The sequence below is a fragment of the Peromyscus californicus genome, unplaced genomic scaffold, assembly GCF_007827085.1.
Source record: "Peromyscus californicus insignis strain IS unplaced genomic scaffold, ASM782708v3 Scaffold_15__1_contigs__length_86483966, whole genome shotgun sequence".
NCBI classification, from domain to species: domain Eukaryota; kingdom Metazoa; phylum Chordata; class Mammalia; order Rodentia; family Cricetidae; genus Peromyscus; species Peromyscus californicus.
The window spans coordinates 84,757,088-84,770,068 of record NW_026294447.1 but is presented as its reverse complement, the minus strand read 5'-3'; the positions used below and the strand labels follow the sequence as shown (position 1 = coordinate 84,770,068).

General features: G+C 45.4%; 1 protein-coding gene across 3 annotated transcripts in view; it reads left to right on the top strand.

Moving 5' to 3' along the window:
* Frmd6 (FERM domain containing 6) overlaps window positions 1-12,981 on the top strand; it is a 70,899-nt gene that overhangs the window by 29,960 nt on the left and 27,958 nt on the right. For all 3 annotated transcript variants that reach the window (XM_052739655.1, XM_052739656.1, XM_052739654.1), the window contains exons 2-3: window positions 4,174-4,438; window positions 11,210-11,300. In XM_052739655.1, coding sequence (XP_052595615.1) covers window positions 4,340-4,438; window positions 11,210-11,300 — 190 coding nt within the window. In that variant the 5' untranslated portion in view covers window positions 4,174-4,339. The remainder of the gene's footprint in view (window positions 1-4,173; window positions 4,439-11,209; window positions 11,301-12,981) is intronic.

Here is a 12,981-nt window from a genome sequence, read left to right as displayed (position 1 = left end):
GCAGGACACGACATCCTGCTCTTTGTCCAGGTGTTTGCTCAAATATCAGCCCGTCAGCAAGGGGTCCCATTGCCTGACTTAACACACGTCCACACATCATGGCCAGCATAGGTCCCGTCACCCACTCTGGCCTACAGTGTGTGCTCACTGCCTGTCTGTCACTTAGTGGGTGCTTCTCACACGTACTTTGTATGAATGAAATACATGAGCAAAACAGTGTGGAACTTGTTTTATGGAAGACATGTGATAGCATTTTAGGACAGTGTACTTACACCCCTAATGCTGTGACCCTTTAATGTAGTTCCTCATCTTCTGCTGATGCCCAACGGTAGAATTATATCCTTGCTACTTCAGAACTATAATTTTGCTACTGTTCTGAATCATAATGTAACTATCTGCTATACAACCCCTGTGAAAGGGTCATTCAGCCCCCAGATGGATCGCAGCCCATGGGTTGAGGACCACTGCTTTAGAATGACTTTTTAATCACATCGTATAGCTTACATATAGGCTTTACTTCTGTACTTGGAGCTGCCACTCAACTGCACCTTCCTTGAGCTGGCATGCCGTTGCCACCCATGTATGTGCTCTTGGGCATCGGAACAGTGTTCAGGCTTCTTGACAGCGTCCCTGACCATGTCAGAGGGACCGGCTGCCCCTGCTGTTCTGCTGCTCATCGAGCAGAGAGCACATAGTCTGTGTGTGACCTTAGCCTTACGAATGGGAACCAGTTAAGTTGAAGGTAAGTAGGGTTCCCATAGTCCACTTTCCAAAATAGCGTCCTTTGTTTTCATTGGATAATAAAGTGACCACACTGGCTGCTGCTGGGGTCTTTCCTAATCATGTTTGCCTTTAAGACAAGGATCATCATCTTCTTACATTCTAAGGAGGTAGATCCAGAAAGAGAATCCTTTTTGTCTCCATCCAAGCTGAAACTACATTATGTGGGTAAAATTTTAAGGCTGGAGATTGTGGAGTGTATCTTTTTTGTAAGTCTCTTTGGGAAAAGGGCTGGGGATGTGATCACTGTCAACACAGTCTCTAGGTTGTCCGTAAACTGTGACAAAAGGGCATTGCTCGGGGTAGCAATGTCCTGGGACTGAGTTGGGGCTCAGCATAGACCACAGAACAAGTAGCTGGTAATTTCTACCTGATTTCTGCAATCCAAATTGGTATGAATTCTGTCTAGACTGTTTCCCAGGACAGTCCAGTTTAAGATTAAATTTTATACTGGTATGTGTAAGAGATAGGTTTTGGTTTGATTTGTGTTTACCTTTTTCATGGAACTTTTAAATCCGCTTCAGTGCTGTCTTGGTATAGTGAAGGCTTAATTTCATCCCGTCTCTGTTCAGGGGGTTTGGATTTGTCACCCTTGTGTTAAGTGAGGCCGTGACACTTCTAACTGTGACTATCAATAAATTTGCCGCCACCGTCTTTGTCCAGACTTTTGTTGCGGTTTTTTTGTTTTGTTTTTTTAAAGATTTATTTATTTATTATATATACAGTGTTCTGTCTGCATTTATGCCTGCACACCAGAAGAGGGCACTAGATCTCATTATAGATGGTTGTGAGCCACCATGTGGTTGCTGGGAATTGAACTCAGAACCTCTGAAAGAGCAGCCTGTGCTCTTAACCTCTGAGCCATCTCTCCAGCCCTGTCCAGACTTTTGTACTGTATCCGAACCATAAAATAAGAATTGTACCCAAATGATAAATTTTAATGAGGCTGGATCCATCCTAAACCTCGGAACACCTCCCCCCCCCCCCCCCCCCCCCCCCCGCCCAGTTTAACTTTTAAATTCCAAAAAGTAGGTCAGTAGAAACATCCTGCTTTAATTGATTTAATTAAAAATGGAAATGCATAGGACTATCTCAATATGAAGTGCAGATTTAAATATGAGGAATTATAGTGGGATTCATGTCACTTAAGGGTTTGATCTAAGTAAGATATATTTAATCACAGCTTCTAGTTTGTGTAGTGAAGAGATGCCTAAAGGAATATTCCAATAGATAAGGGAAACTGGCCGTGGAATTTAGTAGTATGATGGAGAGTCTGTCCAGAACTGCCTCTCTCAGTTTATATGGTATGCCTAAGGATGTTGTTCTCCAGGACCTTAACAGCAGTGTTTGGGGAGAGGAGTGTTCTGTGCGCAGTGAGTGTGTGCAATGTTCTCATTTCTCAGAGTCTTTAATACTTTCTGAAGTTTTAAGAGAGGGTCGAGTGGGAGGCTCTCAGCCCCCACAGTTGACCGTTTTAGGAGTTTTCGTAGTTTTGGTGTTTTTACGACAGTCTCCCTGTGTAGCCCCGGCTGGATGGCCCCAGTGTGCACAGCCATCATCTCCGACCTCTGCAGGCCAGGATTGCCAGTGTGCACCACCACACCTGGCTTATGTTTGGCTCCGTGAGATGGGGACTTGCTGTCTATAGAACTGCATGGGAATGTATAGTAGCCCAGGATGGCCTTGAACTTGAAATTCTCATGCTTTAGTGATGAGACTCCCAGCATGTACCTGGCTTGCTTTAGGGATGTATACCTTTGAAAATGCTGAGAACATTTCCAGCAGTAGCAATGAGGGGTCATTGTCTGGTGTGGGTCAGTTCCTAGGGTGTTCTCCCAGCATGCCCCGAGAATTGGGTGGAATCCAGCACTATGCTAGGTTCCTTCCCTTAATGAAGTGGTGGTCTCCATATGTGCTCCACAGCAGGATGTTGTCGTGAGTGAAAGTGTCACTGTGGCCTGGACACTGCGTTTGTCTCCACCCCCAGGTGTGAGTCACATGCAGCCAACATCATCCTTCGAGCTGGTACTTGGGCACCGTCGATAGAAAAGGAACACTTTCTAGATGAGCGACTGCATTTGGGGAGTGGCTCCTGGGACGCAGGGACTGAGCATCCACTGTAGAGAGTGGCCTCCAGAGGTGTGCTAGAAACCAAGGGGAGGCATTTACCCTTTTCCTTTAAGGAAGACAGAATGTCTGAGCAATGGATAGTCCCCTTCCTAAGAAGAAAATACCACATACAAGATTAGCCACCTAATTTTAGTTTCGAATAATTCTCTTGAAGATTGTATTTTATTTATGTTTAAAAAAAATCACTAGATCATATTTACTCCTGTTACCAGCTATGAATACAGTCTTTCTTAAATGAGCTATAAGGAGCAGATGGGTCAAGATTCTGTCTTGGAATTCAGTTTCGTATTCCTGGACTGCAAATAGAGCTGCCGGGGCATAATGTAAATACCGATGACATGAGAGGCAGCTAGTCTTAACACTGCAGTTGAAGGATGTCCTGCCAGCAGCAACATGTGAAACACTCCTTAAGAGTAGGAAAAACTCACCAGTGCTTTAAAATGATTCTACGGGGTCTCACCAACACCAGGAGGCAGAAACCAGAAAGGAAGGGCGGAATTACTGAAGTCCAGAGATAAAAGTTTCAGTACTTGCAAGCAAGGTTACACGCTTCAAAACTCTGGGCGGGGATGGACAGCTTAATGTCTAGTTAACTGACAAAATACGAGCGGTTTCTAAGACCTGTAGTTCTTTTATGTGTGTACATGGTTTGGTCATACAGCATTCTTCTTGCTGTATGTTATGTGATCAGTGAACTAATGAATTAAATTTTCATCAGCTAGTTAGAGAACTAGGAGGAAGCAGGACATAAGAACTAAGGAAGACTTAATAACCGTGGGAATGCTGTGGAGAAATCCATTGCAGTGGCTACTGTGGCTCCCGTGGGTGGTCCAGCAGCCAGGGCTTCCTTTGTAAAGCCAGCCAGTGAAGTGATGAAGGTCACGAGTGATTGGTCAGGAAAGTGATAGAACACTCATCTGTGTTCCCGAGTCCCGGAAGCGAGGCTTTTGTTGATGCCGTTCTTGTAGTTCATTCCAGAACCCTGTCGTCTCCCTTGAGAGGCCGGGAGCTCCTCAGTCAGGATCCATCATCGCCTTGAGCCTGTGGTTCTTGGTCGTCTGTGAATGCCCAGGCTCTCACCATGTCTGTTAACTCGTGTCTGAGAGTGGAGTGTGAAGGTGGTTGTTCAGGGGCAGAATCTGCACCTTCTCGTGTACCGAGAACAGCAGTCTTCGCTTGAAACGCACCTTCCCTGTGCCTGATGAATAGTGGTGTACCCCTGGCCTGCCGCTGCTCTGACCAGACTTTCCCCTTTCTCCACAGGTCTCCCCGTGGACTCTCTACAGCTATGAAACCTACATAGTGGGCCGCCACGATGCTTCTCCTGTTGGCCACAGGAGAATGAGGACAAGTTGGCTTTGGAGTGCTGGGAGCAACTGCTGAGCACCCGGTACCCCCAGCCTGCCCCCTGGAGAGCCCACAACACACAATGAACAAACTGACCTTCCATAACAACAGAGTCATGCAGGACCGTCGAAGCGTGTGCATTTTCCTTCCCAATGATGAGTCCCTGAACATCATCATAAACGTGAGTCGTCCCCTCTAGGAGTATTTCAGTGTGTGGTCCCCCTGCCAGACCACACCCACGTTAGGCAGTTCAGGGTGAAATCATTAGAGAATGAACCAGGGATATGTGGCAGGCTTATTACACTGAGGCACCCACACAGCTGTGAACAGCATTATGGCTTCTCCTCAGCCACCTTCAGCAGTGTCTGACTTGACGTAAAATTAGGAGTATGGGTACTACACTAAAAAAAAGTTTCTGTTTTTGAACTTTATTGAGTAACTTTTCAGTTGAATTAATTTATTGGATGTCTCTGTTTTCTTATCTTTCTGTGTGTTCAGCCTTGTGTACATTTGGGATCATTTGGAATACCTTCCACATTTCCACTCAGGTCTAGGGAAGGTTTCTAATTCACGGTGCTCAGCAACAGTACCCCCTCAGATCCCACCATGAGACTCAATTACTTTTTTGAATTCTTCTGCCCTTAGTTTCTGCGTTAGAAAGGATTCATTTTGCTATTTGTACTGTAAGGAAGCCTGTCTCTCAGCTGAAAAGTAATGTAACAAGATGGGACTCGGAGACTCTAGATGGAGTAAGAAAAACAAATCTAAACCTTTTTTGAGCCTTGGTTTCTGCCTCTAAAACTGCTTGGCTCCCTGAATAAAATTTCTGTTTAAGTCTGTCCATTTGTGTCCATTTTAAATGCTCAGAGTTGTCACCCATGTAAGTAAAATGGTAGCCGTGGCTGAGTTTCTCATACGCATGTTGACTGGTTTAATCAGTCAGCCTAAGCAGTGTCCAGAGTGAGCTGAAGGGCTGTGGATAAGCTAAGCTGTTAACCTCTGGCTCTTAAGAATCAGATATTTAGTTAACCAGGACATTGAGGGCTGGGATCCTGTTTGTAGCTTTTTCCTTCTGACAGGTAAATTGTAATTTACACATTGCAGAGCATAGAAGTCTCTTAAGTGTGCAGCCCAGTTATATATATACTGTTAGTATATATGTCCACGTAGCCATTGCCCAGCTGAAGATACTGGTTTCCATCTCCTCTGACAGACCCTTTGTGACACTTTTTGGGGGGTAGACCTATAAACACACACATTAATCAGAGTAGATATGTGAATCATAGACCACCCCAGTGAGTACCCTTGGTGGTATATAACACACATGTTCTTTACATGTTTTGAGTGCACGCAATCCAGGACATAGAGCTTAAGCACTGAGGAAACTCTCCTGCCCTTTTCTGTCATGTTACCCAGGAAAGTGTGTACGCATGTTGCTGAGTGTGTGGCCTGGACAGGATGGGGAAACTCGTAACAGATCTGTCATCGTGAGAAATGCTAGGAGGTGGATACCTTTTCTAAAGGAATTCATTGGTACTGGAGTCTCAACTGAGGGAAATAATTTTGGAGAGCAGACTAAAAGACTCCAGGCAGGTTCATGGCATGTTTTTATGGTATCATACCTAGCATTTTTAAAAGGTTTCCTGCTGTCATCCTTCATACTTTTTCTTTCACCTAATTGCAGTCTGATAGAATTGAGCAAAAATTGCCTTAATGTGGTGCTGTGGGTTAGTTTTCCCACATATATCCTACTATGTAGATCAGTGGCTTTAAAGTCTACTAGAATTATTCGGGGAGGGGCTTGGTGAACGAATGCCCAGCTCTTTGGGCTTCACCCATGGAGATGCTGGTGTAGGTCTAGGGCAGGACACTGGAATTTTGATTTAGCAAAATCCTCAGCAGGGACCAGAGATGGATGAACTCCTGAGGCAGACAGGAAATCCTGTGGCCCAGCCCCACTCTGGAGAGCCCCGTCACTCACTGGTCTTCAGGGCGTGTGTTGGTGATTGAGGCTGCTGCCGTCAGGGGGCCTGGTCTGAACTGTCTACTCTGTTACTTTCTTTGCAGCTTTGGGCATGCTTCTTCAGTCTGTCGTTCATTATTTGGTTTGTTTTCCCCGTATGAAGAGGGGTTGTTCTATGACTCGTGTGGGAACACGGCACGGGTTTAAAGACACTCTGTGTGTAAAGCCCTTGGTGGTGTATGTCCTGGGAGTTGCTCAGTCAGTCAGTCATTGTGGAGTAGTGCTTCACTTGGCTAGTTCCCTGAGCTGTCGGTTCCATTTCATTAGGGGGCTCTGCCACTGAAAGCAGAACGGAGCGTCTGGGCGCCATGCTGCCCCAGTAGACTTCTTACCCCAGGGATCATAGGTCCTCTGCCATGCCGGGGCTCCTCTCCAGCAAGCCCTGGGACCTCAGGAAGGAAGGGGTTAAGTAGCCTGGAGGCTTGTCCACTGCTAGAAAAAGAATCCAGAGCTGCCCAGAACCCCTTTCCCCTACAATTGAGAATGGTGATTTTGATGTTTGCAGAGTTGGGGGTAACAAATTAATTGTAACAAAAAATGTTTGGCAGTGGCCTCCCGGACACACACACACACACACCCAGCAGTGGGGAGTGTGGTTCATATACACTTTTTTTCCCCTGACAGGTATAGGTGACTTCATATTGATTTTCTGCGTGTGGAATCAATTTAATGTTTTAGTCATTTTGAATCTCCATGAATTCTACTAAGATTTTCAATTAATCTTAATCATCAGATATAAAATATGGAAACTTAAAAATAAAAGTACGGTGACTGTAAGAGGCAGAAAGTCCTTGAGTGGCAGAAATCGCAGAGCCAGGAGCTTACACCTCCCTTCCTGTGGCAAAGCGAACAATTCTTTCCCTCCAGAGAATATTTCAAACATCCTTGCACAGTAACAAGCCATTGGCACAGCAAGGATCAAACCCCCTTCCACTTCAGAGTTCCACACAGAGGGTATTTTTAGATAAAGCCCACGCCGCCATTGGGAACGCAGTACTTTGTAAAGTTCCCATTGCCCCTGAAGATGAGAGAGGAATTCAGAAATTTCACAATCAGCCATGTGGCTTTGAAGACTCGACTCTGCAAATACCCAACGCCGCTGCTTGTTTTCACAGCAGGTAACTTTGAAGCCACATCCTTATTTAATTACAGTTTTTAAACAAGAACACTATACTTACTTGATGATTGTTAAAGAGCTTTAGCAGAAGGTTCCAGATACTTGATTTAAGTAGCGGAACAGTAATAATTAGATGGGCTGCCTGGAAGAGAGGCCCGGCCTTATTTAGTCAAGAGTCACCACAGATTTTATTTTACAAACGTTTAGTTTGTAGTTTGGAATCCAGCTGCTTGTTCCATTTCATCCTGGCTGCTCCATATCCAGCCAGGCCAACCAGAGTTTAAACACAGTCCAGCCAAGGGTTAAAAGTGCCCCAGAGCAGTGTGACAGTTTAAGTAAGTCTCAGGTTTGTGGAGCTTAGCTAGTGTAAGAGTCGTCTGTACATGTGAGCCTTTTCCCTCTTCGCTCTCTGTCTGTTTTAGCCTCTTTGCAACAGTATAGGCATGACGTGAAATACAAACCCAGCGTTTACAGTGAATGCTGGAAATAAATAGAACTTCTCCAGGACACAAATCAAGTACCCCAAGCTGTGGGATCAAACCAGCACAGGGGGACTGGGGTGGGTCTTCCAGCGGTGAGGTGAGCTCGCGTGGATACATGGTTATGAAATTACTGGATGTCAGGACTGGAGAGCTGGCTGCTCTCCCGGAGGACCCGCATTCAGTTCTCAGCACCCACCTGAGAGCTCATCCAGGGGACCCGATGCTCTTCTCTGGCCTCTGAAGACACTGCACGCATGTGATGCACAGACATACATTCAGGCCGAACACCCGTACACATAAAATTAATGGTTACAGTGTTGCTGGATGACGCACTGATAAACTAGAGTGTCCATGGGGGTCACTGAGGGAGACGTCTCTGGCGGACCACAGCACAGGTGCTCAGGAGCTCCCTGGGAATTGGGTCCTTGAATGTAAACTGACGCAGCCTGTGACAGTTCATCACTGGGACAGGGTCTAGAATCACCCAAGCAACTTTGCAACGTCCCCGTGAGGGATTATCTGAATTAGGTTCGTTGACACAGGAAGACACATCCTAAATGTGGGTGACCACCCCATGGACTAGGATCCCAGACTGAATACAACTGACAAAGTGAGCAGCAGCATTCATTTCTCTGCTGACTGTGAATGCCACGGGACCCTGCCTGAAGCTCCTGCACCCCTACCCCCTACCCACTCACACTGCCCTGCTACCCCGCACCCTGCCTTCCCACAACAACGGACTGTATATATATCCTTGTACTATAGGCCGGAATGAGCTCCTTAACTGCTTCCTGTCACGTATTTTATCACAGCAGCAAGAAGTAACTAAATAGCCCCCACAGCTTTCTTAATTCCTGGTGCTTGGAAGAACTGAACAGGTCCCTCTGGCCTTGAGTGTCTTCTGCTCTTTCCAGTGGGATTTTGCATGTTTTCCTTTTCTGCATTTTAGTGCTGTATTAAAATATGATAAAAGCCGGGCGGTGGTGGCGCACGCCTTTAATCCCAGCACTTGGGAGGCAGAGCCAGGCGGATCTCTGTGAGTTCGAGGCCAGCCTGGTCTCCAAAGCGAGTTCCAGGAAAGGCGCAAAGCTACACAGAGAAACCCTGTCTCGAAAAACCAAAAAAAAAAAAAAAAAAAAAAAATATGATAAAATCATCAACTCAGAGTTATGCAAATTATACTCACTAAAATTACAGTTGGTGCCATCATTGACTGTATGCAGCTAAAATTCGCAAAGGTTGTGTCGCACATGTTTTGACTGTATGTAACTGTTAATGCGTGTAAGTTTGGAGGGTCTGCCTTGGTCACTGCTCACTTGTGTGCCTGAGCAGTTTTGTTTTTCTTCTGTGACCTGAAGAGATGGAGCTGGGCCGTCTCTCAGGGGATTCTGCAGGCCCGCTCTCCTCCCACCTGGCATCTCATTCATAATTGAGAAAGCCTCAGAACTGTCTCTGGGGGCTGAGTATTTGGCTCAGAGGGTAAGAGTGCTTGCTGAGCAAACTTGGGGACCTGAGTTCGAGTCCCCAGAACCCAGGTAAAAGCCTGACACAGCAGCACAAGCGTCTGTTACAGTGTGTCTGCAGGGAGATGGGAGGTGGGGAGGCGCATGCAAAGAAGCAGCACCAAAGAGACCCCTCAACCAAGGTGGAAGGTGAGGACTGACCCAGGGTTGTCCCCTCCCCTACCATGCACACTCCACAAATACAGATGCATGGGCACAGACGCAAAGGAACAAGCGATGTCTTCCCAATAATAGCTCATCTCCAGAATGTTAGTGTGGTTATTGAGTTATACTGAGACTCAAAGGGAAAAATAAGTAATAACAGTGACTGATTAAAATAAATAAAATCTGGGCAGTCTGTCATTGTGCAGTAGGTGAATATTTTGCTTAGACCCTTAAGAAGAAAACGTCCCTTGAACAAAGACCCTAAGGAGACATGTCTCATGGGAAGGTGCACAAATGGCGGTCGGGTGTCCACTCAGGTGCTCGGCCTCAGGAAGCACTGAGCATCAAGAAAACCTAAATCGAAAGAACAGTGAGTGCCGCCTTACAGCCGTTAAAATGGCTGTCGCCAAACGAGGTTGACAAGGGTCCTGAGGACGTGGAGAAGAGCAACACTTGTCATCTGTGATTAGAATGTAAAGCAGTGTGGGCCCTTGGGGCCAACGGCATGTGGTTCCTCCGAACAGTAAATATAGTAAGAGCACTGGCTGCTCTTCTGGAGGACCTGAGTTCAGTTCCCAGCACCCACATGTGAGCTCACAACTGTCTGTAACTCTAGTTCCAGGGGATCCGACACCCTCACACACATATACATGCAGTCAAAACAGCAGTGCACATAAAATTTTAATAACTACAGCATGAGTATGTGATCTCGGAGGTCCACTCCTGGGTAGCCCGAGGCAGTGAAATCCCTGTGGTGGATGTGCCCCTGTACTCTCCCACTCCCAGCAGCCTTGTTCACAGCAGTCAGCTGTGCCCACTGGTGACTGAAGACAAGGTGTGGTGCGTCCACACATGCTGGAGTCATAAGCCACACCAGGAGGGAGAGCGTGTCATTTACAACAACATGGGTCAATCTGGAGAGCGTTCTACTAAACAACATAGGCTAGACACCGGCTGTGTGATCTCATTTGTGTGGAATCCAAAAAAAGGCTACCTCAGAGAAGCAGAGTACAAGGTAGTTACCGTAGTTCCTGGGGCCTGAAGAAGATGGCAGGGAGACGTTGGCCAAAGGATCCAAAGTTTTAGCTGTAGGATGAGTAAATTCAGGAAACCTATGAATGGCAACCGTAACTAGTCATGTGCTGATACCTGAACTTATCGTTGGCTGAGAGTAGATTTTAAGTGTTCTTACCACACACAGAAATAATATGTATGTGAGGCGATGCATCGGTTAATCTGTTCTGTAGGGCATACACTACACCAAAACATGGAATACTGTGTAAAAACGTATCATTAAAGTAAGAAAAAGTGTTCAAGGACAGAACATACTTGCCAAATAAACATCTTCAGTGGAGTAAGCTCTTCTGGGGACCTTCTGAGGAGCCCAGTTTTCATGCAGGATCTGAGAACCTGACCATGTGTCGTAAGATTTGAGTCTTGTGCAAGGTTGGATTGGTACTCTGTTAGCATGCTGTAAATCATGACTATATTGTGATAATCACTGAAACACAGCCACAGGTTGTGTTCATAAGCCAGCAGTGGTTTTGCTGATGTTCGAACGTCCTGAGAAGGTGCATATTTACAGAGTTTTAAAGTGGCTGATTGTGGTTCACAGTGTAAGCTGAATTGAATTGTCTTAAGTGTCCTTTTTTCCCTCCTGCAGGTTAAAATTCTGTGTCACCAGTTGCTGGTCCAGGTGTGTGACCTGCTCAGGTTAAAGGAATGTCACCTCTTTGGTCTCAGTGTTATACAAAGTAAGTCTCAGTCTGTTCTCTGGTATGTTTAGTCAACTGTCCCTGAGAAAATGACATTTTAAAGCCTAGAGCCATCATGCTATGTAAACTAATTGTTTACATACCCATCAGCTAATCATCATTCTTAGTCTAGTATTTATTTATTTTCTAATATCAGCATGATGTATTTTTTACATGATTTAGGATTTTTATTATATTATTAATTTATTAATATTGATTCCTTTATAGGAATCTAGATGCTTATGCATCTGTTCCCCATTTTTGTTTTATTTAATTTATTTATTTAATGAACCAAGTTTGAGTTTTGTTTTGTTTTCTTATACACAGAGACCAGCTGTAGCTGGGAGTTAAGCAGATGTTTTTGTCATTTATCATTCAGTCTATAATACTATAAATGATAATGGCTTGTGACATTACAGAAAATTTGAACACAGTAAAGCTGCCTTTCTTCTGTTTAGTTCTCTTGTGGTTCGCAGTGTAACAGTGATGGATTCATTAAATTTCATTTTCTGTTTTTCCTCGTGCTCTTCTTTTTTCTAGTCAGGCTGTTTGACTTTGAAATGCAGTCATTTTCTTCCTCCATTATATGAGAAATTTGCAAGGAAGGATTTCATAGACGGGCTGCCTTCTCATGTCCCTTACTTAGCACTAGACTCCTGGGACTACCTGCATCCATTTAATAAAAGCTGTCTTATGTCAATTTGTAGCTGGAAATTTCTCTGCCTTAGTTTTCTAAACCCCAGAGTCTTTTAGCATCTCTGCTCACCTTTTTCAAGGAGATTGACTTGTATTTAATTATGCTTTCTATGTTTATGTGGATAATCTTTTACTTGAATCAGTTTAAAGCTAAAGGATTATGATAGCTTGAGAATCTGGTCTGTGCTATGAATATTCGCATCTGCCAAGTTAGAAAATGTACTATGGTCAACAGATAAAGCCAGCTCCCTGTCCTCCAAAGTGGGAGCCGTGTTCAGTTGTCTGGGAACACGGGATGGAGAATGAGAGGCCTGCAAACCAGCCATGTGCTCCCTGCTCTGTTTCTGCTGTAGTCAACGCAGTGATAACAGGAAGGATCCATCATTGCATTTGTGCAGACCTCTGTCTAAACAGTGAATCTCAACCTTCCTGGTGCTGTGACCCTTTAATACAGTTCCTCGTGGTGTGGTGACCCCCAACCAGAAAATGATTGGTTGCTATTTGCTACTGCTGTGAATTGTAATGTAAATATCCAGTGGTCTTAGGTGACCCCTGTGAAAGGGTCTTTGGACCCCCAAAGGGGTCGCAGCCCATGAGTTGAGAACCACTGGTCTAGAAGCTGTAAGGCGCCTTACGGACTCCAAGTGGCTCCTGCTGCCGTCTCCTCGAAGCTCATTCTACCTTTTGCACCTGCAGCCAGACTCTGTGGTTCAACAAGTCGATCCAAGAAAACCAGTTCCTAGCTTCCTTCAGTTTTCAAGTGGAGCTTTTGAGATGCTCTGTAAAAGAGAGTGGACAGTGTGGTGAAGGAACGTTGGAACAGCAGTCAGGTGACCTGGTTCTGATTCCGGTTCTACCGCTGGCTAGCAGTGAACTCTCAGACATGCCACTAGACTTCTGTCACTGTCAAGTTGTCTCACGTCAGATAGACACTGCTGTCCACACCAGCTTTGCAGGATGAATGTGTGCTTGAGAATTGGTCTCA